The 27235-nt window shown below is 44.7% G+C and overlaps 1 protein-coding gene across 11 annotated transcripts in view; it reads left to right on the plus strand.

Annotated features, from left to right (window-relative positions):
- ppargc1a (peroxisome proliferator-activated receptor gamma, coactivator 1 alpha) overlaps positions 1–17371 on the plus strand; it is a 249134-nt gene extending 231763 nt beyond the window's left edge. For 6 of the 11 annotated variants that reach the window (XM_069518839.1, XM_069518838.1, XM_069518840.1 and 3 more), the window contains 9 exons: positions 254–1589; positions 2498–2543; positions 2739–2812; positions 6217–7438; positions 9767–9859; positions 10813–10933; positions 12701–12822; positions 13165–13316; positions 15747–17371. In XM_069518839.1, coding sequence (XP_069374940.1) covers positions 254–1589; positions 2498–2543; positions 2739–2812; positions 6217–7438; positions 9767–9859; positions 10813–10933; positions 12701–12822; positions 13165–13316; positions 15747–15850 — 3270 coding nt within the window. In that variant the 3' untranslated portion in view covers positions 15851–17371. The remainder of the gene's footprint in view (positions 1–253; positions 1590–2497; positions 2544–2738; positions 2813–6216; positions 7439–9766; positions 9860–10812; positions 10934–12700; positions 12823–13164; positions 13317–15746) is intronic. The other 5 variants (XM_069518846.1, XM_069518845.1, XM_069518847.1 and 2 more) reach the window with 2 other exon arrangements.
- The last annotated feature ends 9864 nt before the right edge of the window (positions 17372–27235 follow it).

Consider the following 27235-nt stretch of genomic DNA (forward strand, 5'->3'; position numbering starts at 1 on the left):
CGCAATTAAGATGATGGGCGGACCGCACTCCCACCATCGCCTCCCAGACAGTTGGGCAACCGCTGTGCTCAGGCTGCCTGAGTCACTCCTTTAGCCCTCTCTCTGGCTCCATCTCTGTCTCTCTGCTTTTATTTTTGTGCCAAATTAAAGCACAACATTTTCTTACTATTGGACCAACTGTACTTCTATCAACTTTTTTATTTCAGCAAACTTAATACTCTTTTCTGTCTTTCTTTCTTGCTGTTTTGCGCAGACGGAGAGCCCCTGGAATGGCAAAGCGAGAGGGGGCTCCAGCACACAGAACCGCGCGGTGAGGCGGCCTTGCACTGAGCTGCTGAAATACCTTACGGCCACCGATGACATCCTGCTCCACACCAAAGCCAGTGAAGCCAAGAGCACCTGGGGTGGTGCCAGTGGCAGAGACAAGAGTGGCCTGGGTCTTGGCGCCTCTTCCTCCTCCTCTTCGCCGTCCTCATCATCCACCTCCTCGTTCTCCTCCCTGTCCTCCACCTCTTCGTCTTCCTCCACCGCCTCCAAGAAGAAGTCAGCTGTGCCATCTCAACAGCAGCAGCAGCAGCAGCAGCAGCCGCAGCAGCATCACCAGCGAGGTGAGAGCCGGGCTGCAGGCGAGTGTAGTGTGGCTGGTGTTGGGGCTGGGAAGTGGCAGCGTTGCACTCACGATGGCGGTGTTGAGGAGTCGGAGGGTGCCTCTATCCCTGTCGGCCACAGAACCTCCACCTGCGGCCATGCCTGCCCCAAACTGGAGCACGGGCCGCCCAGTGAAGAAGGAAGGCTGCCAGGCGATGCGGACCGCCTGGCCGCCGCTAGGTTTATTAGGTATATGCATTCTTATTCCCTCCCTCCAAGAGAGGTGAGTCACAGCTGTGAGCATTGCCGAGAGGCTGCGGGCGCCACTCAGGCTAGTGAGGGCTTTGGCAGGCAAGGCCGTAGCAAGAGAAGTGGTACCAGCCGTGCACCTCATAGGCACATCACAGTGACTATTAAGAAAAGAGATGGGAAGCTGGGGCACCCCTTACTTAGCCAGCTGCTCACCTCCAAACAGAGGCCTGCTCGGTATCTGGCCCACCTTGTCCCACCTAAGATCACCCCTTTACCCAGCACTCAGGGCAAATTAGCAGGTAAGAGGTCTGAGAGTACATCCCAGGCAGTTTCAAATGTGAAGGAGGAGGAGTTCAGAGTTACCAGTGATTTTAAAAACTGGGGAGTAAGTCAAGCTGAAGAGCCTGACTCAGGGCCTCTGTTGTCACCTCTTGCCTTAGACCTAGAGAGCTGGGTTAGCCAACAAGATCCAGGGCTAGACATTGGCTTTGGACTAGAACTGGGCTGGCCAATCCAGGGGGGCTGTGGGGAGGATGTTGACCATAATGATGATGATGATGATGGTGTTGATGATGATGACCATGTCACGGGAAGCCCTGCAGCGGTGCTCTCACAGGGGCCACCAAGCCCACTCTTCCCAGAAACTATAAATGCAGAGCCCACCCTTTCCTGCATCATACAAGGGCAAGGGCACCCACACAGACAGGCGCTCAGCAAGCACCCCGACGACCAGGGCCACCCGTTGTTAGGTAATCATGACTGCATCCCCCCCACTGGCCTTATCTCTGCTCTCTCTTCTCCCTCTCCTGCTCTAACCACTTCCCAGTTTGACTTCACAACTAACCCCTATTCTAATTCGAATCTAACAGTCATTCTGAGGGCATAAACAACAATGACAACAAACAGCCTGCTTGCCAATGCTTTTTTTGTTAATCCTGGAGGCATTCTTTGATTGAAATCTAGTGAAGTTAAAGAATAAAAGGAGGGGGTGGGAAAAGGGGTGAGCCTTGTCTTGCTACTGTACGTCTTGTATTCATAAAGTCGACCCTTGAACCATCCTTTGCTAATTGAGCTGAGTCTGCCGAATATGTACATTTAGAGCCCGGGTGCTGCTCTTTAGCGTTGTGCTACTAAAGCCACATTCCCTTAGCTGGAGCACAAGTCGGCCAGAGCCTCGGGCAACTGCACAAGCTTCCTTGACTCTCCTTTCTTCCTTCTTTTTTTTCCCCTCCTCTGCTGTTGGTGCATGCGATGATGACTTTAATGTCCAAGGAGGGGCTCACCCATTGTCATGTGTCTTGTTTGTGGCATTGTCTCTCTATGTCTTTACTCCATTCCAATCTGTTTGTTGTCGGGTTCGTCTGTGTCCCAGACACCTGCGAAACATGTGCCATCACTTCATCCTGCCTCACAGAGTGAACAGTCTATCCTAAGAGAATAAATTGTTAGAGAGGGGTCAATCTAAAAACATTTGCTTGGTACTATAGTGTCCATAGATAAACTTATCTAACTAGGAACGGGTGTTTTATTTTTTCAGTAATACCTGCATTTATTAGGCCAGCTTGAGATTAACAGTTGCAGAATGTGGACCTGTTCTCTTCTGCTATGAGTGCTATACCTAGATCAATAATTACCCATGCTCCTTTGTGTTCTGCAGCCAAACCAACCACCTTGCCACTTCCTTTGACCCCAGAGTCTCCAAAGTAAGTGTGTGAAGTTTTTCCACATTATTCTAGGCAAAAAGCAACAACAAACAAAAAGTCAAAGAAGACTATATAGACTAGAATCCAACTTGAGGCATTTTTGTGACTCATTTCCATTTTCTTAGATCACAAAATCTTTAAAAAGTCTCACTCTCACATTAAAATAAAATGTTGCCCTTTCTTTTTGTCTTGCAGTGACCACAAGGGATCACCGTTTGAGAACAAAACCATTGAATGCACATTAAGTGTGGAGATTGCTGGAACCCCAGGTGAGCATATGCTGATTGTATAAACAAATGTAGTTATTTTGAAAAAAAGAGACTGATCTGTGGAAATCCTCACCTTTTGCTGCTAGTAATGGGTTAACTCTGCCTTTTCAACATCTTGATAGTTCCATCACAGTTTAAAGTTCAAGGTGAAGGCCTAGGAGAACATTTATGTGCCTGAGTATTGATTAGGCTTTCCAATCTCTCCAGGGTTTATTAGCAAACCCCTCCCATCCTCCGCCGTCTCCCCTCTCCTGTTAGTGAAGCGTTAATATGCTTTCCTTCTACCTCTATCAGATCCTAATGCTCTCTGACTGACAGCTTACTTAGCTCACACATCACAGGAGAAATGAAATGGCATTGTTTTAATTGGTTTTTGCTACGTAATCTAGTTTTGCCTGTGTGATCTGTACCATCTTTCCTCCTTCACCTAGCATGCATTATAAGACAAACATGAACAGAATCTGCATTTTTGGGCCACATCATTTCTATCTGTGGAAATGATTAATGATCCCCTTTAGCCGCAGATTAATTATCTAAATAATCTCAATCTCAATAAAAACTAAATGGCAGCCCTTCTACCTCTCAAAATATGTAACGTTACACTGGTTTCTTCAGGTGTTTATTTACCAACCAGGGAAATGGTCCTGATCCATACATGATGTCTGCGCCCTCTGCTTAATGGGGGATGGAAATGTGCAGCATTGGGGGGTCTGACTCTTTTCCTTCTGACCTTGGTTGAAGTGCCGTTTAACTCTTTTTGTGTAGCCAAGCCTGTGGGGTCAAAGGTGATGCTTGTTGAGACCTTAAGAAGGGAAAGAGCCGGGCTGCTTAAGCTCTGGGGCAATCGAGCACAGTTAATATTTCTTCCCGTTTTACTGCAAGCCTGTTGACCTGTGGCCAAATATCAGGCGTCCGTTCTGTTCCACCGCTTCTATTTTACAAGCACGGTCAAATAAAGTCCTTCACCTGACAGCGTGACCCGCTCTGCGCAAATTTAGGATTGAATATTAGCAGGAAAGTCATTAGTCCGGAAAGCTCCAGGTTACTGAGCCCCTTTCCTACTTAGGGATTAGCTTTTGAGTCTTGTGCTGCATGAGACAGATGGATATAGATCCCAGTAAGCAGAGGGGGAAGCTTTTAGGTCGGGAGTTACATGTCCTTTGCAGATTTAGACTAACATTCCTCTTGAATAGATATCATGCAGTTGTTACTGATAACCAGGTTGAAGCCAAGGGGGCGGTCCCACCCTCCACCTTCAAGGCAGGTGGACGACTCAGTGATGGAATTTTCCATGAACTGCTGCCGGTGACATATTATTTTATGCCTTTATGATGAGTTGTAGTAATGGTGATTACTGCTGCTTCATAGAAAATATTAATTTAATTATCAGTTGAATATAGACCTGTACCTGAGTTGAGCTGAGCTGTTGTGTTTAATACTATATATAGCACCCACTGAACTGTTGGTTGCATGTTTTCTCGACACACAACAGGCAGTGAGACCCCCGGGGATCGGACTGTTCAGGCCTAATCTCTGCCAAGCTAATAGATTTACCCTGTGCTGCCGTGTTGTCTTTAATTACTGTATCTCATGACACTGGGGTGGTCTGTGTGTTGCTATTTGCACGGCTTACTGGTGGATCAACTCTTTAAGCCTGGAGTTGTTATTCGCTCCGAGGTCTCCTCACAATTTACAGCTGGACGAGAAAAAAAACAAAGATTATAAAATACCCCTCTTTCTTTCTGTCTTGCTCACTTGCCTCATCATTTTCTCTCCGGTGGGCACATGATTGGTGTTGGTGTCTGCGGATCATCCATCACCAGCGAGATTGACTGAGAGGCACATATTTATCTAATTCTGATTTATTTCACCTCCATCGCTAATGGCTCCTAGTTTATGACCCCATACACACATTGTTTTGGACAGATGGTGCTTCATTGGCGAAACAGAAGTTCCTCAGGCATTGTGCAGCACCTCGACCCCCCCCCGCCCCCCGCTTTTTCGTTGCTCATTTCGTTGGCATAGTGCGTTCATGTCTACGTCTGCATCACCAGAATTGAGAGGAGGAAGAGAAGGATGTGAGAAAAAGGGGGGGGTGGAGAAGAGCGGGGGCTTGCAGTCCTACTTTCTAACACATCCAGATAATAAGTTGGAAGATAATTCGATGGATCAGGCATTCCAAACACAGCAAGTGGCTTCAGAAACTTGCATTTTTATGTATCAGGCTCCCACCCGCTCTTCGCCAAGCTGTCTTCCCGGTGCATACTCCAACACCGGATTTGATACTAATAGCTGTCATTTGGTGCAATTCACTAGCGAGGGGAAGAGTGATGTGCATTGTAAGAAAGGCAAAGAGGAGGAGAGAGCGTAGGTGTTTCAAAGTGCCTGAGTTTGACTCCAGCAAGAGACTGTTGGTGACGAGTGCGTGTGGGGGCACATTTGTTCTGCACGAGACAGAAACAGGAAAAGACGCCGGGGGAGCGGCGATGGAAGGGAGGAAACGGAGACTGATCTGTGGAAGATGGCAGACAGGAAGAGTGAGGAGAGGGGGAGAATACGAGACTGAAGGCAAGGAGGAGGAAAGGGAGAATGAGAGTAATGGTGGCGGCTGTTTGTGTGAGTGCATTAACAATGCTATAAAGTGGGCTCATCTCAGGACTTGCCATATAACTGCCATCTGTCTGGTTGTAAATCTGTAGGAGGCAGGGGGGAGAGACAGGGGGCACAAGCAGTAGGGATATGCCATCTGAGAAGAATGACAACCCATTCGCCAGCCCTTCCTGCGCCTTCGTGACATAGCAGACATCTCGCCATGGCAACATCACCATGTTCATTAGGCGTATTGACATGCAGGACCTTCCTGCATTGTTTTCGAGAGATGGTGCTGGATCATCTTGAAACAAGCATGGCTTCATGTCAGTGCTGGTTATTTTAAAAGGGCTTTTGTTTTACTTGGATGAATTGGCTGCTGTCCAGGCGTTTGTGTGAGGCAGGCACAGATATGATATATGTACTTTTTTTTTTGATTGGATGCATGGATAGCGTTTGTCCTCTGCCGGATTTTGCGTTGTGGTTTTTCTTTTTGAGAAAAGGGATCTTTGCAAGGTCAGACAGGAAGGTGGTGGCAAGTCATCCGTATAACAGCACCACCATATTAAGTTACACCAAGCATTACATTAATCTTTCAAGATTGCAATAAAATAGAGATCAGGATTAGGCCAAGTGAAAGTGAATATTTTAATCAGGCATGTATCTGTATCCACTGTCCATAACTGACCAGGGAGTTTATAGATGAGCAAGGGGGGTATTTGGAGTGGTTTGCATTATGATTCCATTTTCATTTTATTGTCCCCCCCCCACACACACACCAATCCACAAACCTCTGTCTCTTCATCCTCCCGCAGGTCTGACACCACCTACCACGCCCCCACACAAAGCCAGTCAAGAGAATCCTTTCAAAGCATCGCTCAAAACCAAGTTGTCTTCATGTTCCTCCTCGGCCCTGGCATGCAAAAGAGCCAGGTTGACCGAGTTGGGCCCCAGCACTCTGGCCCCGGCCCCAGGTGCCTCAGGCGGGGGCCCCAACAGGAAGGGTCCCGAACAGACTGAGCTTTATGCCCAGCTGAGCAAAGCGTCCACCGCCCTCCCTTACTCTGCCACCAAACGCACGGCAGTGGGCTGTCTCGGGGAGCATTGCAGCACTAGCAACAATAAGCGGGCGGCGCCCCGTAGCTACAGTGACCATGACTATTGCCAAGCGTCAGCTAGCACTAAGAAGGACGGCGGCACAGCCACTGTTACCATGACTACAGCAGCGGAAATAACAGTCACCTCAGGTGCCGCTGCTGCTCCCATGCCTACCACAGGCAAAGTGGAGGACAGGCATGTCGAATGTAAGGACTCAGCCATGCCACCATCCTCTTCATCATCTTCATCCTCTTGCTCTCCCTCATCAGTTTCATCTGGTCCTTTGGCTGAGCAGCAGAATGTTGCCTCTGTGGATGGAAGAGCAGTACGGGTCCAGGGGAAGCAGACCCTTACACAAACCACCCAGAGCCCCTCACAAGAGGTCGCAACTGACAGGGACCAACCACACCCTTCTGCCACCAGCCGGAAGCTCTTATGCGACCAAGAAATTAGAGCAGAACTCAACAAGCACTTTGGCCCCCCCTTACAAGCCGTCTGTAGTCCGGGTGGTCAGGCAAAAGAACCAGGCAGCAAATCAAACAAGGCTGCATCCCTTCAGGAGGGAGTGGATGACAGTTACTCCCAGAGGCAGCCTGGCCCCAGCTTCCTGCATCCAGGGTTCCTGCCCTTCCACGATGAGCTTGAACTGGGTGAGGGCCGCGAGAATCGTTTCCTCTATCCATGGGAGGGCACCCCTCTGGACCTACTCTTTGACTGCCCCCCCTGCTCTCCCTCCTGTTCCCCACCATCCAGCTGCTCCCCCTCGCGAGGCTCCGTCTCCCCACCCTCCTCTCTCCTCCTCTCGCCCGGCAGGCCTTTCTGCTGGACCAGCGCCCGCACCCGCACCCGCTCCCGTTCCCACTCTGGCTCCCGCAGCTCCTCCTCACACTACCGAGGGCGCTCCCTCTCCAGCTCACCTGACAGACGTCCCTCCTCTTGGTAAGTCCTCTCCCTCTCTTTCACACACACGTGCACATTTTCTGTCTCTTTTGGCTGAACCTTGGCAGCTCCCCTCCCATGCAGTTTAAACAGGGCTTAGCGCTGGCAGGGGGTCTAGCTTGGGAGTGTTAAACAGGCCTGATCAGTCGTCAGAGCTGATGTCAGACAGAAAAGACCCTGGAGACTCTTAGCATGGGTTCTTGACCTCCTGCTAGTCAAAGCTTTACCTGGACTAAATGCAGAATAGATTTAGCAAGGCTACATCCACAGTAATATCTTTTAGTTTTAAAACTCATTACTTCGGGTACATTTATGTCTGGCATCTGGAATTTGTTTATACCTGGGATTAACACACATCTTGGCTGATCCAATCAAGAATGGACAGCTCGGAGTACATCAGTTCCCGCTTGACATTAGAACACATCTCCATGAGTCTCCGGTGACCTCTTATGATTGGCTCTCTTATCCCTTATCTACATACAAATAGATATGTACATCATTGCTGTGTGCAAAGACCAAAATGTGTTGTTCTATTAAGCTAGTCCACCTATGACAGGCAATCAGTGTGTTTGCGCGTGTGTGTCAGTCAGAGAGAGAGAGAGACAGAGAGTGGAGCAAGGAGGGGCTGGGCGAATCAATGCTCTGTACACAGCTCTACAGCGAAATAAGATTTTACTAATTCCAAATAGTAATAAAACAGAAAATCAATATGTGGCATCAGTCAATGTTGATATTGTGGCAAGGTGCCACAAATAAATCAATTTGGGGGAAACGGTGCAGAGAGTAAAAATAGTTTGGTTCATTGTGAAAACTGATTAGGTGGTTTTTCTGTGGACAGATCTGCGTCAACACATGTAAAAGAATGTGGCCCCATGGGTCAGTGACCACCTCTGAATGTGTGGATGTTGTGCTGTCTCATCTGTGATCAGATCTCTCAGGAAAGATGTAAATGTCTGGTTTGAACCTGGCTCTTGGAAAGGCTGTGTTTTAGTTTGAAAAGTGCAGGAGCAGCCACATTATCTGCAGTCGTTATGCAAACCAGATTCTGCCTATTAAACCAGGTGGCACTTTGATTTCTCTGTGGGGAGAAGATTGGTTGGATGGTGCAATGAACAATGAGCTGAAAAAGAAAAAGAAAACAGAACATGAAAGGTGCCAGAGGCGTTGGACTTTTGAACAGTGTGAGTTTTCATCTCTAGGCAGGGAGTTACAGTATATTTGAGTGTCTTTCTAACACTCCCTTCCTTACTCGCTTCTGTTTGATGCCGGGGCTATTGTTTTAAGCAGCAGCTGTTGTTTTTACTGAGTGGCAAACCCTCCTCTTTTACATCCCCAGAGATGAAAGTCAAATCCAGGCTGTGGGAATGTAGTCTCGAAACCCTTCTCAAATGAGACTCCTATCATCATAGTGCTGCGTGAGAACTACATTTCCCATGTTTCCCTTTGATCAGAGCCGAGGGGGTTTCTGTTGGGGTTTTTTTTTGGTGGTAGAAGAATAAAAGCGAAGCATAGTTACTGAGAAGGGTGGAAGTAAATTCAGTTTGTCAGTCGTAGTTCATTGAGTGGCTCAGTTCACGACTCCGCTGCAGCAACTCAGTTTGTTTGCCTGATTATTTAAAGGTCAGTTTACTCCACAGAGCCAATAGATTCACTTTATACTGTTTGGGCTCTGTTCTACACCAACGTGCTCACAGATTAAACCCTAATATTCCCAAGCTATTCTATCAGAACCTGACTCTGGCAAGCTTTCTAAAGAAATACCGGATAGGGCTAGTAGTTTTGAAAGTCACAGAACAAGAAGCTTGTTATATTTTCATGCAAGGAAAGAAAGAAAGGGAGTGCTTCAGCAAAATAATTCTTCAAGTTTCACAGTGCAAGATCCTCGATCTTTCCAAAGCGGCACTGCTTTGCTTCACTGAGCTTCCCAAACTTCTCTCCCTCCATTATTCAGGTCTTCCTTCTTCAGCAACACTTCAATAATTAAGCATCAAGCTTAAGGAGTGCAGGGGAACACGCTCTACAGTCAGGCCACCAGGGCCTAGTATTGACCATTTCCTCATTCAACATAGATAGCAGGTGCATGTATATGCTAAGTCAGGTGTGTTTAAAAAAAGATCTGCATAATATTATGCACACCACCCGTGGCCGTGGGTTAGATTAGGACAAGTGGAGCTTCTAGTTTTGAACATCTTATTGCAAGTATCAAAGAAGTTGGTTCCAAAGCCAAGAAGAGATTAACCAATGTGTCACGTTTATTCCTTTTTCAACATTTTTTTCCTGATGGGTGAGATGACGATGGTAAAAATATTCCTCTTGTTTTTCCCTCAGGTCTCGTCAGAACACAGATTCAAGCACCTTCCGCTCCAGGACTCACAAGAGCCCCCACCCTCCGTCTCGATCTCCCCTCAGCCGCAGGCCAAGGTGATTATTTTGAATGAAATGTTTAAGCTCTAATCATTTAGTCTTATTAACGTTTGCTTAGTCACAAGCTTTAACTGCATGGAAATATGTACTATTAGAGCGCAAGATGAGGGAAAGAGGCTGAAAAATAAAAGCAGCAGTCACAAACTTCTCACTGTCACCGCTCAGGAACAGTTTGATTTCTCTCGGATTCCCTTTTCACATAAAGACCGAGAGCCTTTTTTTTTCAGGCTTGACAAACATTCAGGGCAAATATGTTTAATTGATCATGTTTTATTGGACTAGTGACAAGAGAATCCCAAATCACACTGATGCACATTCAGACTTCACTCTCAAGTTGACGCTCCCAGCTGTATTATGATGCTTATTCAACTTGGTGCCTCTGTAGTTTTCCATAAGCCACTGCAGAGGGGACAATTTCATATGCAGAGAAGTACTGGCACTGTGCAGGAGGCGAGAGACAGGGAGACTGACACCATCTCAGCACGCGAGCTGATTTGGCACCCACATGCCTAATGACACCCGACAAGCCAGAGAGTCGCTCATCAGTCGAAAACTTAACGGACACATCTTGTGCTATTCTGCGGTTGGGGGGGTGGTTGGAGGGTTTGAAAGTTGCACTTTCCTTCTTGATGAAGCCCTAACTAAGCAGAAAGTAATGACATGTGAAGTTGTGCTGACAGTTGCAGCTGCCTGGCTCTCGAGGCTGCTCGCCGGCACTCCCGCGGGCCTGTCCTGCGGGCTCCGCAATCATATCAGCTGCGTCTTATTATCATGTCCATTTCCTTTTTCAACCCCCTCCTCAACAATCAGTGTTGAGCAAACAGGGGAGCGGGGGTGGGGGGCGGCTTCTCCTTTGTGTATACCAGGCGGTTGTTCTTCGCGTCAACAGGAAAGGTGAATTTAGAGGACGAGCAAGAAAGTCGATGTCACGTGTATCTTGTCTTCCACAGGTATGACAGCTACGAGGAGTACCAGCACGAGAGGCTGAAGAGGGAGGAGTATCGCCGGGACTACGAGAAGCGGGAGTTCGAAAGAGCCGAGCAGAGAGAGAGGCAGAGGCAGAAAGCAATAGTAAGTCAACGAACGCTCCTCTCGTTTTCCTCTGCGCTGTACTTAACATCTGTCCCACTGCCGCTGATAAAAGACCACATGCACTGCTGTGGCACATGTACAAACTGCTGCAAACAAACATTAAAACCTCCCACAGACACACACACATTACTGAGAGAGACTCCCTCCAGCCTCGTGCCATGTGCCACAGTGTCTCTCTCCTGAAAGAATACATACAAAGTGAGTTACTGAATGATTCAGGCGACAGGCCCTTCCTCTTTATCTCCGGGTTGTGTATTTTTAACATCTCTGTCATCTGGAAACACTGTCGACTCTTATTAATCACACCACGGGGGTAAAATGTTAAAATAGTGGAAACTCTAAGATCAAGAAAAGGACAGAAAAGGAAATGGCTACTGATTCTCTGTCGAGCGCTTCTCCTTTTTCTTTATCTGTTTCAAAATGCAGCCCGATGCAGCGAATACATATTTCCTCCCATATCTCCACTCTGCTTGTCTCGGTGTGAAATTACTCAGGTTTCCCAGTGAGGTAACGCCACCCGTTGATAAAGCGAGCATTAAACGATGCAGTAATGCAAACGTGGCTCGGCATGCATACGTTTTCGGAGACAGAGAGACAAACAATTACGAGCAGTAAAGCTCAAGCTGTCAAACAAGGTTTTGGAGGCCAAGGATGTGAAAGCCTTATGTCTGTCTCACTGCACACATACACACACACACACACACACACAGCCCTCAGGGTGCCATCGAGAAAAGACTGCTTATTTATCATTTGTCAGCACCTAAACCCTTAATTCAGCAAACACTTCTCTTTTTTGTCTAAAACCTTAAAGAGAGTGGGAAAAAAGCATAAAAACACTAACCTGTGGTTAATTTATATTTTTCTCAGCGACTCTATAAGTCGAGCAAGGCAAAGGTGAACTTTGAGTTTCGCACTCGGCTGCTGATTTACATGTACAGTGTGATACTTCCACCCTCAAGACAGCATTCAAAATTCTAACAGGCCTCAGTGGACTTGCCCCAGTAATGGCAAATAAATGAATGAATAAATAAATAACAGTAGTGATACACTATAGCCCCGGGCTTGTGCTGTATTATATGATTAGCGGATGCAATTAAACTCCTCAAAAGCTATAATTGCAGCCTGGTGCAGTTTGTTCTTAAATTATTCTGCTTTGACCCCCACGTCCTCTGAGGTTCATGGAAATCCATGTTTTTTTGCCCCGTGGCTCACCACTGCTGCTTTAAATGCTCCCTCTCTATTGGATATAATATCCTGACACTATGAAGAGACCTCTCAGTTAACAGTCCTGAGAGTTTGCTGTGTATTGTAACTTTGACTACAACGTCGGCAAAGAAAGAAACAGACTATTTTGTACGTAAGGCTGAGTCACCCCATGGCCCTTATGAAAGAAGAAGCAGCCCCACACTTAAGACATGGCATCATTTGATAAAAATCACTCTGCCTCTGGTTGATGAGTTGCGGAGAGAAAGAGGAATTGTGGTGCCAGGGCAGATTGAAGGCGCTTCCAAACTGCAGCTCTATCAGATAAGAGGGAGCGAGCCGAACCAATCACTGAGGAACACAACAGACAGACGGAGACGAGGGGGGGACAAAACCAGGGCACGGAGTCAGCCGGAGGTATCCACAGGAGTGATCAAGACCAATTCATTAGGGCCCGGTGAAGAAAAGAGAGGGGGAAAAAGAAAAACAGACTCCCCTTTTAATCTCCTTCCCTTTTGCTCTGTCTTCTCTCTTAACGAGCAGGAGGAGAGACGGGTGGTGTACGTGGGGCGACTGAGGTCCAACTGCACCCGGACAGAGTTGAAGCGCCGCTTTGAAGTCTTTGGCGAAATTGAAGAATGTGCTGTGAACTTGAGGGACGATGGGTAAGGCCCCAGGACTTTGTGTGAACGTGTGTGTGTGTGATAATTCACTAGTCTAGAATAGGGTGTGAGAAGACATTTATTTCTCACGATAATAATAATAATTCAATGCAACAGGCAAAACTTACAGCAAAGATGAGTATTTAAGACAAAGACTAAGCATTTGCAGGTCCATAGCGCATCCTGATTCATCTACTTCTCGGCCTACAGAGCCCCAAAGATACACATTTATTGATTCTCCTTTGCATATAAATAGCGTGATCGTCATTTATGATAAGGCCTCCTGTTTAGTTATTGTTGCCCTGCAGCGGCATTCCTGACGTCTCGCTTTCTATTCCTGACCAGGGACAATTTTGGCTTCATCACGTACCGCTACACTTGTGACGCCTTCGCCGCCCTTGAGAACGGACACACCTTACGCAGGTCAAACGAGCCCCAGTTCGAGCTGTGCTTTGGCGGACAAAAGCAGTTCAGCAAATCACATTACACGGACTTGGGTAAGTGCAGCTTTGTTGTTCTCTGCATCAGACCCCCGCAGTCAGGCAGTATATTTGCGTCGCTCTGAGGACTTTCAGAGAAAAGAGGGGAAGAGGAAAGCGGGAGGGGGAATAAAACAGCAATAAAAAAATAAAAACGAGGCTTGAGTAATGCCTCCAGATCAAAAGAAACCCATCTCTGTGCTGGTGCAGCCTTGAATGTGTCCACCAGGCATTTGTGGCTCAAAAGGGCAAAGACAGGTCAGAGGTCAGCCTGTGAGCACTCAGAGAATAGAGCTCCATTTCCTCCCCGCTGCTTGTATCTTCAGGAAAACGAGGCAGACTCCATTACTCATACGGACATGGGACGCTCGTTTCAGCCGTGTTGATATGAAAAAGCAAGACATTAGGGAGAACAATAGCACTTGAAAGCACGTGTGCAGCTGTGCATACGGTGTGTTCTTCTGTGCTGCGTGGGTGTGGGAATCACTTTCAGAGGCAAGGATGGAAATTATGAGGAGGAAGACAATGTAGAACAAAGACGAGAGAGGAGACGAGGTGAGGAAGAAGAAGGTGGGAGCAAGGTTAAGTCCCAGCAAACCCTCCTCCCTCTCGGGCGAGGTTCCCATCTGTCGCCAGCTGTTGCGGCGCGGAAATGTGGTGGAGCCTTGATGTGGCACGTAGGGGCCAGTCATTTACATAGGGGGAGGGTCCACAGCGTGCGTATGTACTTGGTTTGTCAGGAGTCAGGGGATCATGGAAGGCTGGAGCAGAGCAGAATTAATTAAGCAATTTCATGGAGTAAATGTACACATATGTAGCCGATGCGTGCACAGCTTCCATATTGGTCAGATACCAAATCCCAGATAGAATACTTTGCTCAAATGAAAGCTGAAGGCTGGATGACGCATTTGATAAATAATGCAAGCGATCTGTGAAATCAAGGCTTTTTCCTCTGGCAAGATTCCCTCTTTTTGACATGTGGATAAAAGAGGGTATTCTAGGATTCTTTTCTTCTGCAGTGGTGGCAATAATTGAGCAGCCATATTGAAAATGAAGCGAGACCAGCCCCGTTATGTTAAGCACGGCCACAAAAGATCGTCTCCTCCATTACGCGACATATAAGACACATATTGACATGTGTAGAATGTGGGGTCAGGAATATATAAGGCTTCAACAAACCAGGGTCAACAGGTCACTTGAGAGAAAATGAGCACTTTCCTTCAATAGATGAAGCCGTTAGTATACATTCTCAAGACTCATGCTCCGAGCCATCTTCTTTTTAAGAGCAAACACGATGAGGGATTGAAAGCGCGGACAAACGGTTGCTAATCCCAAAGCCTCGAGGACAGACATTATGCCGAGATTGACTAATCAGTCTAGCGGAATGGAAAGGGCCTTCGTTGGACCGCCTCTTTGTCAGGAACGGGCTATTTCGGTCGTCCCCACACTGATAGCGCAGGATAAAGAGATTGAGAGGACGGGAGGATCTTATAATAGTGTGGTATCCAAACCTCTCCTCGTCTTCTCAATCTCGTTGCCTCTTTCCTCCTCTTTTTTTGTTTTCTGAGACATGTCCATTAGTTTTAAGTAGAGCGCCAGGAGATTTTTCATCCCTCAAGGTGCGCAGTGTGACGCAATCTAGCCCTCGGCCGTAGCATTAGATCACGACTGGCGTCTCCTAGCTGCCATGGTCATTCCCATTTCTCACAGCGCTCCGAGTGTGCTGCTGGGCCCTTTGGGGGTCCCATTTGTGAAGCTGTCTGTTGGCAGAGATAAGATACTCTTTATGTATTATCAGGTTGATCAGGAAAAATAGCACAAGGATACACTTTCACATCTGTGGCCTCTGAGTCGAAAAAAATACTTCCCCTACATGAATTCCTTGGTAGTAAATGGGTTGCTACTGTACATAATTACAGTGGGTTGTGTGTGATCCTTCTTTTTTTCATGTCACTCATGGATTTGTGGGAATTTGGCAAAACTATACAAACTGTAGCCAAAGACAGGAAACAATCAGAGAGTGGTCAGTCCCATTATGTAACCACATTAATATTCCCTGGATCCACATTTGGATCTGCACCAAATTACACACACTTATATCTCTCCATATTTATTATCGGTCCTCTGAATTTGCTGTTTTTTTAATCAAAATCCATGAATTATTCTCGATCTCACAATGTTAAAGAAAGTAAAAACAATGGTTTCTTCTTAGGGTCTTGCCCCAACTCCTCCCCAAAATTCACGGGACTCAGTAGCATAGTTTTTGCATTAAATCAAACCGAATGAAAACATAACGTTGTCGGCAGAGGTAACCAGCATACAAGAATCTGTGAGTTCTGACCATAAAGTCTCATGGGAACACAAAGAATATCTGCTTTTTTTTTTTATCTCCATGTGCATTTTCAAACAATCATGTCTCTAACCACGATCCTGCTCGTCCCCCTGCAGACTCCCACTCGGACGACTTTGATCCAGCCTCCACGAAAAGCAAGTACGACTCCATGGATTTTGACAGCTTGCTGAGGGAGGCGCAGCGCAGCCTGAGAAGGTAACCAGTGCAGTGGCACCTGAGAGGGACGTCTTATACCTCACTCTTGTTTCTCGCTCCTTTGAAGACGAGACTACCAGAAGTTTTACACTCTATGTCATAGAGTATATAAGAGTTAAGTCTATAGACCTATATCAATATAAATGAATATATCAAAAATAAAGTTTACATGAACATAGCTGCTGAAGAGCGGGGTGGGGGAGAGACATTGCATTGTGGGAAAGCCAGTGATCCCTCAGAACCCGGTGCACTTGTTCTGTGCACTCTACTGCTGTACAACCATCAGTGAAAGAAGAAGAAGAAGCTACTTTTATCTCCAAGTACTACAATGCCCACAATTCTTTGGGGGTGAAAACATGCAGCTTGTTCAGCCAGATTTGTTTTTCTTCCTTTTTATTTTATTTGGTGTTGATTTTTTTCTTTCTTCTAAATCTGGTGTTTGGATCTGGTGTTACATTACAAACAAAGAGTAAAGGGAATTGTGTCTTGGAGGTGAGATTCTCAAGATAACATTGTTGTCTACATTTTAAGGAGAAATGTAGCTGTGTATTTACAAATGCTCTAAAAAGGAATATTTTTATTTTATGTACATATGGGATAAAGTTCTTTATTTGTTACAGCTATGCACTGTAAAACGCAGCCTTTTTTAAAGATGAGGAGAACATTTCTTAATTCAGAATGTCGATCTGTAGTAATTACAATACTGTAAAACATATTGTACACCTACATGACGTTTAGAAGACATGACATGATTGTAAAAAAAAAAAAGAAAAGAACCAGATGTGTCCAGTTGCTCATTTTGAGGGAGCATGTGAACAAACGTCTTTTTTTATGTTATTTTGTTGGGCAAAAACAGTCAACCATGTATAGTTTTCTCTGTTTATAAAGTTTCTCAATCAGTGTTTTTGCTTATACAACCAGTGTAAAATGCATTTTTAACGTGTTTTTCATGATTGTAAAAAAGGTACCCCATTTTTTATTAATGATTTCTGAAGCAATCAGTATATATATGTAGGTATATATATCTATATCTATACATATATAGATATATATCTGGGTTTGATTTCCTTGCTTTGTATGGTTTTGTTTTGATTATCTTCACTGACAGAGAAAACTGCATTCAAATCGTTTCAATCATTACAAAACACATATTTATCTATTTATTTTAATATTAGAATCAACAAAAAAAATATTTATGGGCTCCATCTCATGTGGCGCACCTCATGAGATTTATTTGCTATTTATTCTGTCCGTTGATTTGTGTTATTTAATGTGTTAATCACTAGACAGGGTGTACAATAAATGCTTTGGTGGGGGATAATACGACCTTCTATGCCTTTCCGAAACAATCAGAACATTCAGCGAATCACTCCGGCAGCCAGCCCCTCATCGTTTTCAGTGATTTCTGTCGCCGCTGTCAGTCAGAGCTGCAGCGCGTCGTCGGTTTTCCTTTTTACACACTCGAGAAGCAGAACATGAAGCAATAAAAATGATTTTGCAGGAATTTTCTTGTACCGCTCCTAAACACTTTGTTGTCATCGCTCCACTCATGCTTGATTATGTGAATGCCAAACAAAAGTTTACAATTTCCTTTTCCTGAATTTTTTAAGATCTTGTATTTGATGTACAAAATACATATACATATATACATATATATGTGTATATATATATATATATATATAATGATGCTACTAATATTATTCACAATAATTACAAGATAATTAATAACAATGATAATATAAATGAAAGAAAAAAAAACTATATAAAAAGCAATAATTTATTTTTCAAAGTTGTATTTTACCTCCTATTGTTGTGTGATTTTTGGACGTGACCCATTACCCAGTCGCTGGTAGCTATAGGACAACTCCATTCCCGTATCTCGCCATTTCGTCAACGTGACCTCTCTGTGTGCGGTAAACACTTGAATGTCCCCGCCCCTCCGACCACCACCTCCCCCTCGCTCTCCCCTTTAAGATGTAGCTGAGTCTATGTGATTGTAATGCACGCATTACCTTGTGACACCTGTGCAAACGTGACCGACTCTTAACTCTCCGCTGTGTGTGTGACAAAAAAAAACTAAAAACGTGTGGAGTTGAAACTGTTTGTTGTGTAGTGCATGGCTATTACAGGAGGACGGTCGGTGCCGCAGCGTACACGCCACTTTGGGTATCTGCCTCTCAGCTGTCTTAACTGGCAGATTTTAAATGACATTCTATAAGCCTAGGGAAAACTACTCAACGACGTATCGCATGCCGCGCGACTTTTCCACTTCCCACCACCACCGCCCGCCCCACACTCACAGTCCAGATATCACATCGCTGTCGACATGACATAAAAGGTAACCTTGCGGCTTCTGGTTCAATTAATATCCCGTTTTGAGCGCGCCAAGTAACGACAGAAGCGGCTTCCATCACAGGAAGGCCAAAAAAAAAACTTGTATGAAAGCTTCTGCTGATCACAGGCTTCCTTTCATGGGATTTGACTGTGGAGACAAGAAGCAGCTAATTTTTATGATGCAACGAGGAAAAAATTGGTCAAAGGAGGAAGGATATGAAAACAGAAAACCCTTCACCTGTGTTTTAAGACATTGTTTTACTTTTTTGCTGTCTGTATAGCGTTTGGGTAATGGTGTCGTGTCCCATTTGATAGATGTGGCTTTAATCATTGTAATAAAAAAATAAAAAAAAGCTTTGTAAATTGCCTAGAGTAGCAATATATTATAACACCTTATGGTTCAAATTTCAACTGTGGCGGACTTTTTAATAATGTGACCTACTGAGGACTTTGCCACTGCTTTGTTGAGTAATCATGTTTCTTTTGGAAGGACAATATGTGTATGAGCAAATGTATCTATGTACGTCTGAGTTTGTGTTTTTCGGCCAGTGTGTGTGTGTGTGTGTGTGTGCGTGTGTGTGTGTGCGTGCGTGTGTGTGTCCCGGGGGAGTCGCTGTGGGTTGTTACCTGTTTGTGTCCTATCCACGTTGCCTTCTGCCAAGTCCTTACCAATGCCTTTGTGGTTCTACCTATTGTACGACTTTCTTGTGAATTTTATTTTTTATTTGCAATTCTCATCAGCCTCACCATGCCAATAAAGGGAAATGTGTTTGAAAAAAAAGTTCTGTTGGTGCCTTCCCTATTATCTTCCTCCCCGTGTGATGACTGTCCCTTAATCAAGCGCTGTTGTACCACTTTTGCTCGGCGCTGTTAAACCATGATGATTTGCGTTCAGTGATATCAAGGAGACATCCTCGGAAGGGTTTTGAGAAAAAGAAGAAGTTCTGACAATAATCCATGTTAATCTGGATCCCACAATAAATTTGTCGCCCATGAGCATCTGTATCAAAGTGTCGAGTGACGGACGCGGGAGGAGCGGCACGAGACCGTCCTCGCCACATCTGTCTCTCTCTGAAGTTTCCCCCGCTAATAAAGAAACTGGGCTTAATTCAGGGCAGCCTCCCCTCTTTGATATTCATATCACCTGGGAGAGAACACTAGTCTTTGTCTGTGTCCACAACTTGACTCCACACCATGAGTCTGCAAGTTAATTAAAAAGTTGGGGGGAACAATTTCATTAGCACAATGGAGAGCTATAGTGAGTTGATGGCGTGCTTGATATTCAGTGGGGCTTCATTATGACTCTAACAGCCCCCCCCCCCCCCCCCCCCCCCCCCCTCTTTTTTTCCCTTTAACACACACACACACACGCCTCAGAGCTGGGATCACACCAGGAGCTCCGACCGTACTCCCTTTTTTTTTCACTGGCGCAAAGAGAAATATGGGAAGAATGTGCATTAAACTTTAAGGTTGGGGGTCTGATTGTGTTTTTTATTAAGGCCGCTGTTTAGCCCCGGAGAAGAGAGCGGCTGGCTTTCATTTCGGCATGGCTGCCGCATTACAGCGGGAGGTCTCCTTCTGCTTGCCCTTTCCACAGAATGAAACTGTCCCTGGAAATCTCCCCCCCGCTCCCTGTCGGCTTTTTTCTCTCTCACTCACCTCTCTCTTTCTATCACGATAGGATTGTTTTGTTTTTTTCCTTTTTTTTTATCTGTTGTGTGTCTTTTTTATTATTAACCAGCAGATAAGCAGCTATCTCCACTCCAGTTAGAAGTAAGTGGTAGCCTTGGAGATAATGGGGTTTGATGGGGCTGGGCTCTCTGTGGGACAAACCCCGAGTCGTGTATAGCTCTGTATTTTATTTGGCATCTAGCAGTGGCGGTTGTGTCAGATGAAGCTGAAATCCCGAACACGCCGCTTGACCATTCAGGTCTTTGTTTTTTTTTTAACAATGTGGCAAGAATGTTTCAATTGTTTTTCCGTATTTTGGGTGGCTTGAAACTGGAAAGTGAAATCCTGCAAAATGTCATCCTGACGGTTCTGCCTGTCTTGGTATCATGGAAGCAGGTCGGGGTGTGGTAAAAGAAGCAGCCTTGGATAATAAGATTAGATTACCTGAGACTAGTTAATTAAAGTCTATGGGGTGGAACATGAGCGATCCTTCCGGTAATTCACTGTAAAGAGGACTTTTAGATTCTCAGCGTTGTGTTAAGAGAACAAATTTCCCTTCTGTATCAATGAAGTAACGACTGACAGTGAGGGAACAACATTTATCTCCTCTTCTATCCAATAATTAAAGTTTGGTGACACTGATTATCTCTGACTACGAGGCTGGCAGACAGAATAAAAACAAGATTATAGTGGTGCCAGAGATGGAGGATTATAGGGAGCTGCTGGTGAGGACAAAATAAAAGAAGTGATGCTGCGGTGTCTCTGAGTTCTTTTTATTTTTTTTATTTTTTGCCTCCAGTGTCCCTTCAAGGTTTCTCTTTGCTCAAACTCCTTTCCACTTTCTGTCTCTCTTGCCCTCTTTCTCTCCGTCCCCTATCTTATTTTTAGATGATTTCATAAAAGCTATGCGCGCAACACTAATCTGTTGCCAGGCAGACGTCAGAGCTCCCGGAGTGCTGAGGCGAAAGCAACAAGACTTTGCTGGAGCTGGTGGGAGAAGCGGCATGATATCATGGCTGTCGTAGCTTCAGGGGGAAGACGCACCAATCAGACCGCATGTACAAACCGGGGATGATCATTTCGGTCACATGGCCCGTGGCGTAATGACGGCCACGTGACCCGATTGCTCTCGTTGGATCATAAGAAAAGATTTCCTGTGGCGGTTTCTGGACCCATCATCTTGCATGAAACTGCATTTTTGTCCAAAACATGAGCAAAATGACCCACGACATGTTGCTCTGCTTCCATTTATCGAAACGCTTCTTTGTTAGCACCCCCCCCCCCCAAACACACACACACACACACAAGCCCTCTATCGTATGCCACCTTATGGGGGACGATAATGACAGTGCTATTAAAATCACAGTCTCCCTATCCGACATTCTAGTTTCAGCAGTTTCTGCTGTTAAAGAGTAATGAGGAACAGAAGGACAGTATTCTCCCCCGCTCCCCCAAACTATCAACTTTGGGGACTGAACGTATTCTTCGCTAGATAATTAATGGCTACAGACAAATGGTGGTTGATTGAGCGACTCATCCCTCTATTTTCAATCACCATCTGCTGTGTGTTGCTGGCAAAAAACAATGTTAATTACCTCGAGTGTGCCCAAGACGTGGCGTATTAATTAGAACAACAAAAAAGGGAAACCTAAAAGATTCCACTGTTAGTGTCTGTAATGATGTGTGCGTGTCTGCTGTGTGTTCATATAGATTTTGTTGATGGATTAGTGTAAGAATGAGATCCAGAAGGCAATCATTTGGTAATTTGGCCTTTTGATCATTTGCTAAGGGATCCATGTTGCCTCGGTGCACTCGTGTTCACCTGCTTCCTGTGCCTCAAGGCCGAGGCGGGCCTCTGAGATCGCAGGGGCCGGCAGCTCTCGCACACGAGGGGCCTCAGAGGAAGGATGTGTCTTCACCGTGACCTGCAGGACAGCGAGCCGACAGACACAGTTAAGGTTTCGGACACAGACACCTTGGTTTTTTTTTTTCTGTGTGAGCACCTGACCAAAGACGGAGAGAGGGAAATGAGACGAAGTGGGATTGACTCGACGTGACAAGGCTGCAGTGGTGGCGCACTTTGGCCTAAAACCATACATGTCTCTGCTATCAAACAACAAGCACTCAGGTGGTGAGAGTGCGTCCTGATAGGCCTGGCATCAGGGGGCCATTCATAACGAGCTGCTGCAGAGAGCCACGTAAATGCGATGATGTGAGCAGCATATCGTCGGTAATTATTCGGCAATCATGGAGTAGCATCAATAACAATTAGCATAATTTTCATGACTTCAGTGCTTAATGACTTTATTCAAAGTACTGACAAATCAAATATGCCTGTTTCCTTCATACAAATAAGTCATTTACAGGCAGTTGGAGAGACTAGATTAAAACACCATGTACTGCAGATAACAGTAGCATGAAACCTGGATTATAAAATGAAGCATTAGTTTACAGAAGTTTACAGAAGTACAGTTTTTTACAGAAGAAAACACCTCTTATCACCACAACCTTCTTAGATTAATGGGAGTAAAAGGTTTTTGCTTGTTACCAGTTTAAGCAGTTAAATCAATTAATTATTTCCTCATCTCCGTCACATCTGTATCCGTAACCTTTCGGAAATTGTGCGCAAACACGGAAAAAATGAGTATAGACAGAAGGCTTCCTTCATTTCTGTATCTAACATTGAGCATAAATCAGCATGTAGGAGATAAAACAATCTTACAGGAATAAACATAAAATTATTTGAAAACTAGAAATATTTGGATAAGTTTGGGATGCAAAATCCTTTTATTCTTATTTACCATCTCCCAAATCAACCTTTGACCCCCCAAATTAACCTTGTGTCCACTTGTGTCCTCAGTTGGGCAACAACTGCTTTAGAAAATGAAAGGTTAGCTATCTTGTTTTTATTCTTTATTTTAAACTGTCTTCTGCTAGTTTGATCTGGTCTTCATAATGGTTCCATTCAAGCATCCCTGACAAGATGGTTTGGAAAGAGAGAACAGCTGAGTGCTCTCTCTCCCTTACTATTCTTTCTCACTGTCTCTGCCCCTCTTTCTTATCTCCTTCTTGTATTTTTTTTTCTTCTTCAGCAGAGTGGCCATGGTGGATCGCAGAGTTGTGTCTAAATCTAGTTCCCAGCTACTTTGCCCCCCACACAATCGCACTTACTCCGGCACAAGCAGTGAACGAGAGCATCGCTCCCTCTTTCTCAGACCTCGGCATGAACCCATGTATCAGACGGCAAGCTGTCACAACACGGCGGAATGGCCACATGGACAGTTATTGTTTGTTTGCACTATTTATGTCAATGCACAGTCTGCGGCAAATGGCACCGTAATGCAATCACTCATTCTTGCCATCCCGCGCTCCTGTCCATTAGGCTAATGATAGTCTCAAAGCGTCCTGGGTTCCCTGGCTCTTGAAGTCATGAGTGTGAGGAGAAAGTAGGGAGGCCGCTGCTTGATTGGAGGGTCGAATTCCAGTGAGTGCAAACATCTGCCCTGCAGTGCCCTTGAGCAAGAAGATGGAATTCCTTGCAGTTCCAAAGAGGTTACTGTGTGACTGTTTGAACAGACCAACATACAGTGTGTGTCTGTGGACAGCAGCAGGAGATCAATAAAGTATCAAAAGAAGAGGATGGAGACTGTGCTCCTTGTTGTTTCAGAGCACAGATACACCCTCAGTGACATGAACACTCCATGTAAACACCCCAGCTCCACTGAAAACGCTCCATCTCGAAGAACGATCGCTCTCTTTACCAATCGCTACAGAAACAGTGCAGAGATATGTGATGACCCCTCCCACTTCCCATTTCCCCTTCTGGGAATATTCCTTTGAGCGTCATCTCAAGGTGGAACAACTTGGAAAATCACTGGACATGTTGTTTTTGAGTTTCTGACCTCAGCACTTATAAACCGATTCATATCATTTTGAAATCACCTAGTAAAAGTAGCGTAATGTTAAATTTTTGTCTCTCACAGACTGCATGTCCATCTCTCACAAGGGCTTAACACCAAGGAAGCTGGAGGTGAGGGGATGCTGAGGGGGCTGCAGCATCCTACTGGTGAGTGGCTGTAACTGCAAGGCATTGTCAGGTGATGAAGAGCCACACCTGAACTCATTTCTTCTGATTGCTGTAAGATGGCTGGAGGCCTCGGTTGTTTCTCTTTCTCCTCCAAGACGGCAAGTTGTGTTTTGTTAACTCTTTTATATTCACCTTTTCTTTTTCCACTTTAACACATCACTGATATTATCATATAACCCATATTCCGTTTATGTAGAAGTTACTGTTAGTTAAATGAATTGAATTTCCCTTAATTTACCCTGAATTGTTTGTGTGGTCTTCTCTGTTTTGTTATGAGGCTGCACCATAGACTGTAATCACACAGTGGAGCTTTGTGCTAAATGCTAACACGCAGATGTAAAGCTGGTATATTGGCTTGAGAAAAAGGGTTGAATAAATAAATACAAATTATAATCTGTTTTTAAAATGAGATAAAATTTTTAAAAATTATGAAATAAAAATAGAATAAAATCCACCTATAGTTAAAGGCAGTGAATAATAAAAAATTAATGCATTTAAAAATATTCATGCTGATCTATCCATTCAGTTGATATATTTGCAGAGTGGATCAAAGTTGTGTGATCATCTGACAAACAACATTTCCATATCATAGTTACTGTTAATAATCACTCGTATGCTATAACCTGTGATATGTGAATGTTGAAAACATTTTGAATAAATTCAGATGATGTGTTCGAGAACAGAGGTTTACTGTAGTAAAGGTTCCATGGCTGACGTACAATGTGAAAAAGAAAGAATGACCAGTGTGTTGAGTCTCTGATTCGCTCCTCTGATACATAAATAGCATCAAATCAAGGCGATGTCCTGTCAAATTAATTACTCATTATCACCATTTATCCAGTTAATCCTTATTTTCTGGGCACCATTACATCTCAAATGTCAGTGTTATCCCGAAGCATTAAAGATACATTTTGCAATGGAACTTTCCTCTGTGTTCACACTGTCAAAAATTTCTGTCCAAATCGTCCTGACTAAAGTGCATTAAAATGCACGGACAGTCGAGCTATAATTACCAGGCAAAAATACCCCGTGCCTTAATCCACATGGTAATAACGCAATTAAAGTGGTGTTTCTTGGACTTGGTAATCTTCTGTGACAAGGCTTACAATTCAATTAACCTCGTTTTACCACTTTGTTTCAACTTCCTGTGAGGCTAATTTGCTTTAAACTTACTTCACTTGCTATAATTATGCCTTAAGAAACATCCAATTTCTCAATTATCAGTTATTTATGTCAGTAAAAACAGAGATTCTCAGTGGAGGGGCTCTGCTCTTATCCAGCAGGATGCGCAAAAGGAAATTTCACAAGTCTGGCTCCTAACATAATCATAGATTTGTCATTTTGTATAATGTTGGCCTGGCTTTATTGATCGCCACTGATGTGCTTGACTTGTTGCGCCCATACACAGTGACCTGAAATGCTGCAGTGCTGCACAGCTGCTGCATTGCATTCACAAAACGACTCAGTCGACTTCAGTAAGGAGAGTAATGTTTTGAGTGTAGAAATAGTGTGATCTTCTACTTTTCTTTTTTCTCCAATTGTCTGCTTTGTAAATTTGGGTGCACACATGATGGCGAGAGTTTCACCCTGATACAATATACGATAATCTCATAGTACAACCAGAGCTGCACTCCTCCTGACATCCACCAAAGCCAGCCACGGATCTAACCCATTTAATCACTCCTTTCTTGTTCTGTTTCTAAGCTCATGCTGGCCGTGACATATTGAGCCGGCAAACTTTCCATGTTCTCTCAGAGAAGGTCATTGGGCCAGGCCCAATCTAGCCTCTGAAACTGAGCCAAGATTTCCACTGCTGTCGTTCAGATTAGTATTAGACGTGAGCGCCTTTCCTAAGCAAATCAGACAGTGTGAAGGACAGAGCCATTCTTCCATTCAAGCACGCCTGCTTCTTGTTAAAGAGAGACAGGGCAATAAGTTGTAGGACAAAGAGAAGTTTGTGGGAAGTCTTCACATTTCGTGAAAGCTTATTTTTAAATGTGACAAGACGGTTTGTCATGTTAGTCGAGAGGCAATTGAATTAAACACAGGAGCTGCCTCTGGACATAATGCACGTGTCAGTGAGTGAAAAGTGGCATTCTTATAGTTTGGAGTAATTTGTCTTAGTGAGAATGCAAATAAAGCTTTCAATGTTGAACCAGTCTGAGGAATTGTGGTCACATGCTGCTTCGAGGACGTTTGTTTTCCATCATTGAGGTTGAGGACAATTTCACGGCAGACTACAGCACAAGCAGATGCAGGAATTTGCATGGCCGACACTGGTGCAGCCAGGCACACACAGAACTGAATGCAGACACATGATACAAGGGCAACAGGATGTAACATTCCCCCCCGCTAAAGGACATCGCAGGACACACAGAGTACTGTACAGATACGTGAGCACGACACGCTGTCTTCTCCATGAATTTGACACCATTTTGATATAAGGGCGATATACTGTAATTCAAGAGTTTTGCTGCGAGTGAGCAGGAACGAATTTGGTGGGTGGATTGATATCGATTCAGCTCCGTAGCACTTGGAAGGACAAACTTGCACCTGGACTCACTCAGTGTTGATTGGAGAGTGGCGGCGTGCCCACATGAACACAACACAGCTGACGGGACACACTTCTGCAGAGGGGAAGTTAGCAATCAAAACTTGTCGACTTGTAGCTGATGGCTATTTCACTCGTGATTTCATATTTAACTTGCAAACATCCAGAAGTGTGATATGTCTCAGAACACACGTTTAGTTGACATCTAAGCAAGAAGCCTCAACATGATCCAACACCGTTAAGTAAGTTGAGTGTTTATGTGATTTTTCCCACAGTCTCACAAAGGTCACACTTTTTTTTTCAGATTTGTGCGACTTAATTGGACGTTATTCAAGTCTCCTGTTGTTTGTTTGGTCTTGAATTACTGTTTCCCCCAGATTTGACTCAAGGGTTTTCAAAAGCCTCCTTATGTATTTGCTCTTGCCATGTTATTATACCCTCAAGCTTTTAAATCCGAAGCAGTAAAAAAGAGTGAGGACAAACATTTGGCTGGCAGTGTTTCAGGGAGACGAGTTAAACACGATTCAAGATGTCTTTATTGTCGCTATACCTGTACCATGAGGGAAAAGTTTGGATCAATATAAGCCATATGTCTGTTCATATAAAGTTCTCTGCATAAGCTACAGGGTAGAAAACAAATTAAGGCATATAAACTTTTTTTTCTACATAAGCCAGTGCCTTCAAAGAACAGCTTTTAAACAATTATTCTTTTCTCTCCTGCTCTCCCTGTCTGCTGCAGACTCCCA

Source organism: Paralichthys olivaceus, chromosome 22 (assembly GCF_024713975.1).
Source record: "Paralichthys olivaceus isolate ysfri-2021 chromosome 22, ASM2471397v2, whole genome shotgun sequence".
Taxonomy (NCBI): Eukaryota; Metazoa; Chordata; class Actinopteri; order Pleuronectiformes; family Paralichthyidae; genus Paralichthys; species Paralichthys olivaceus.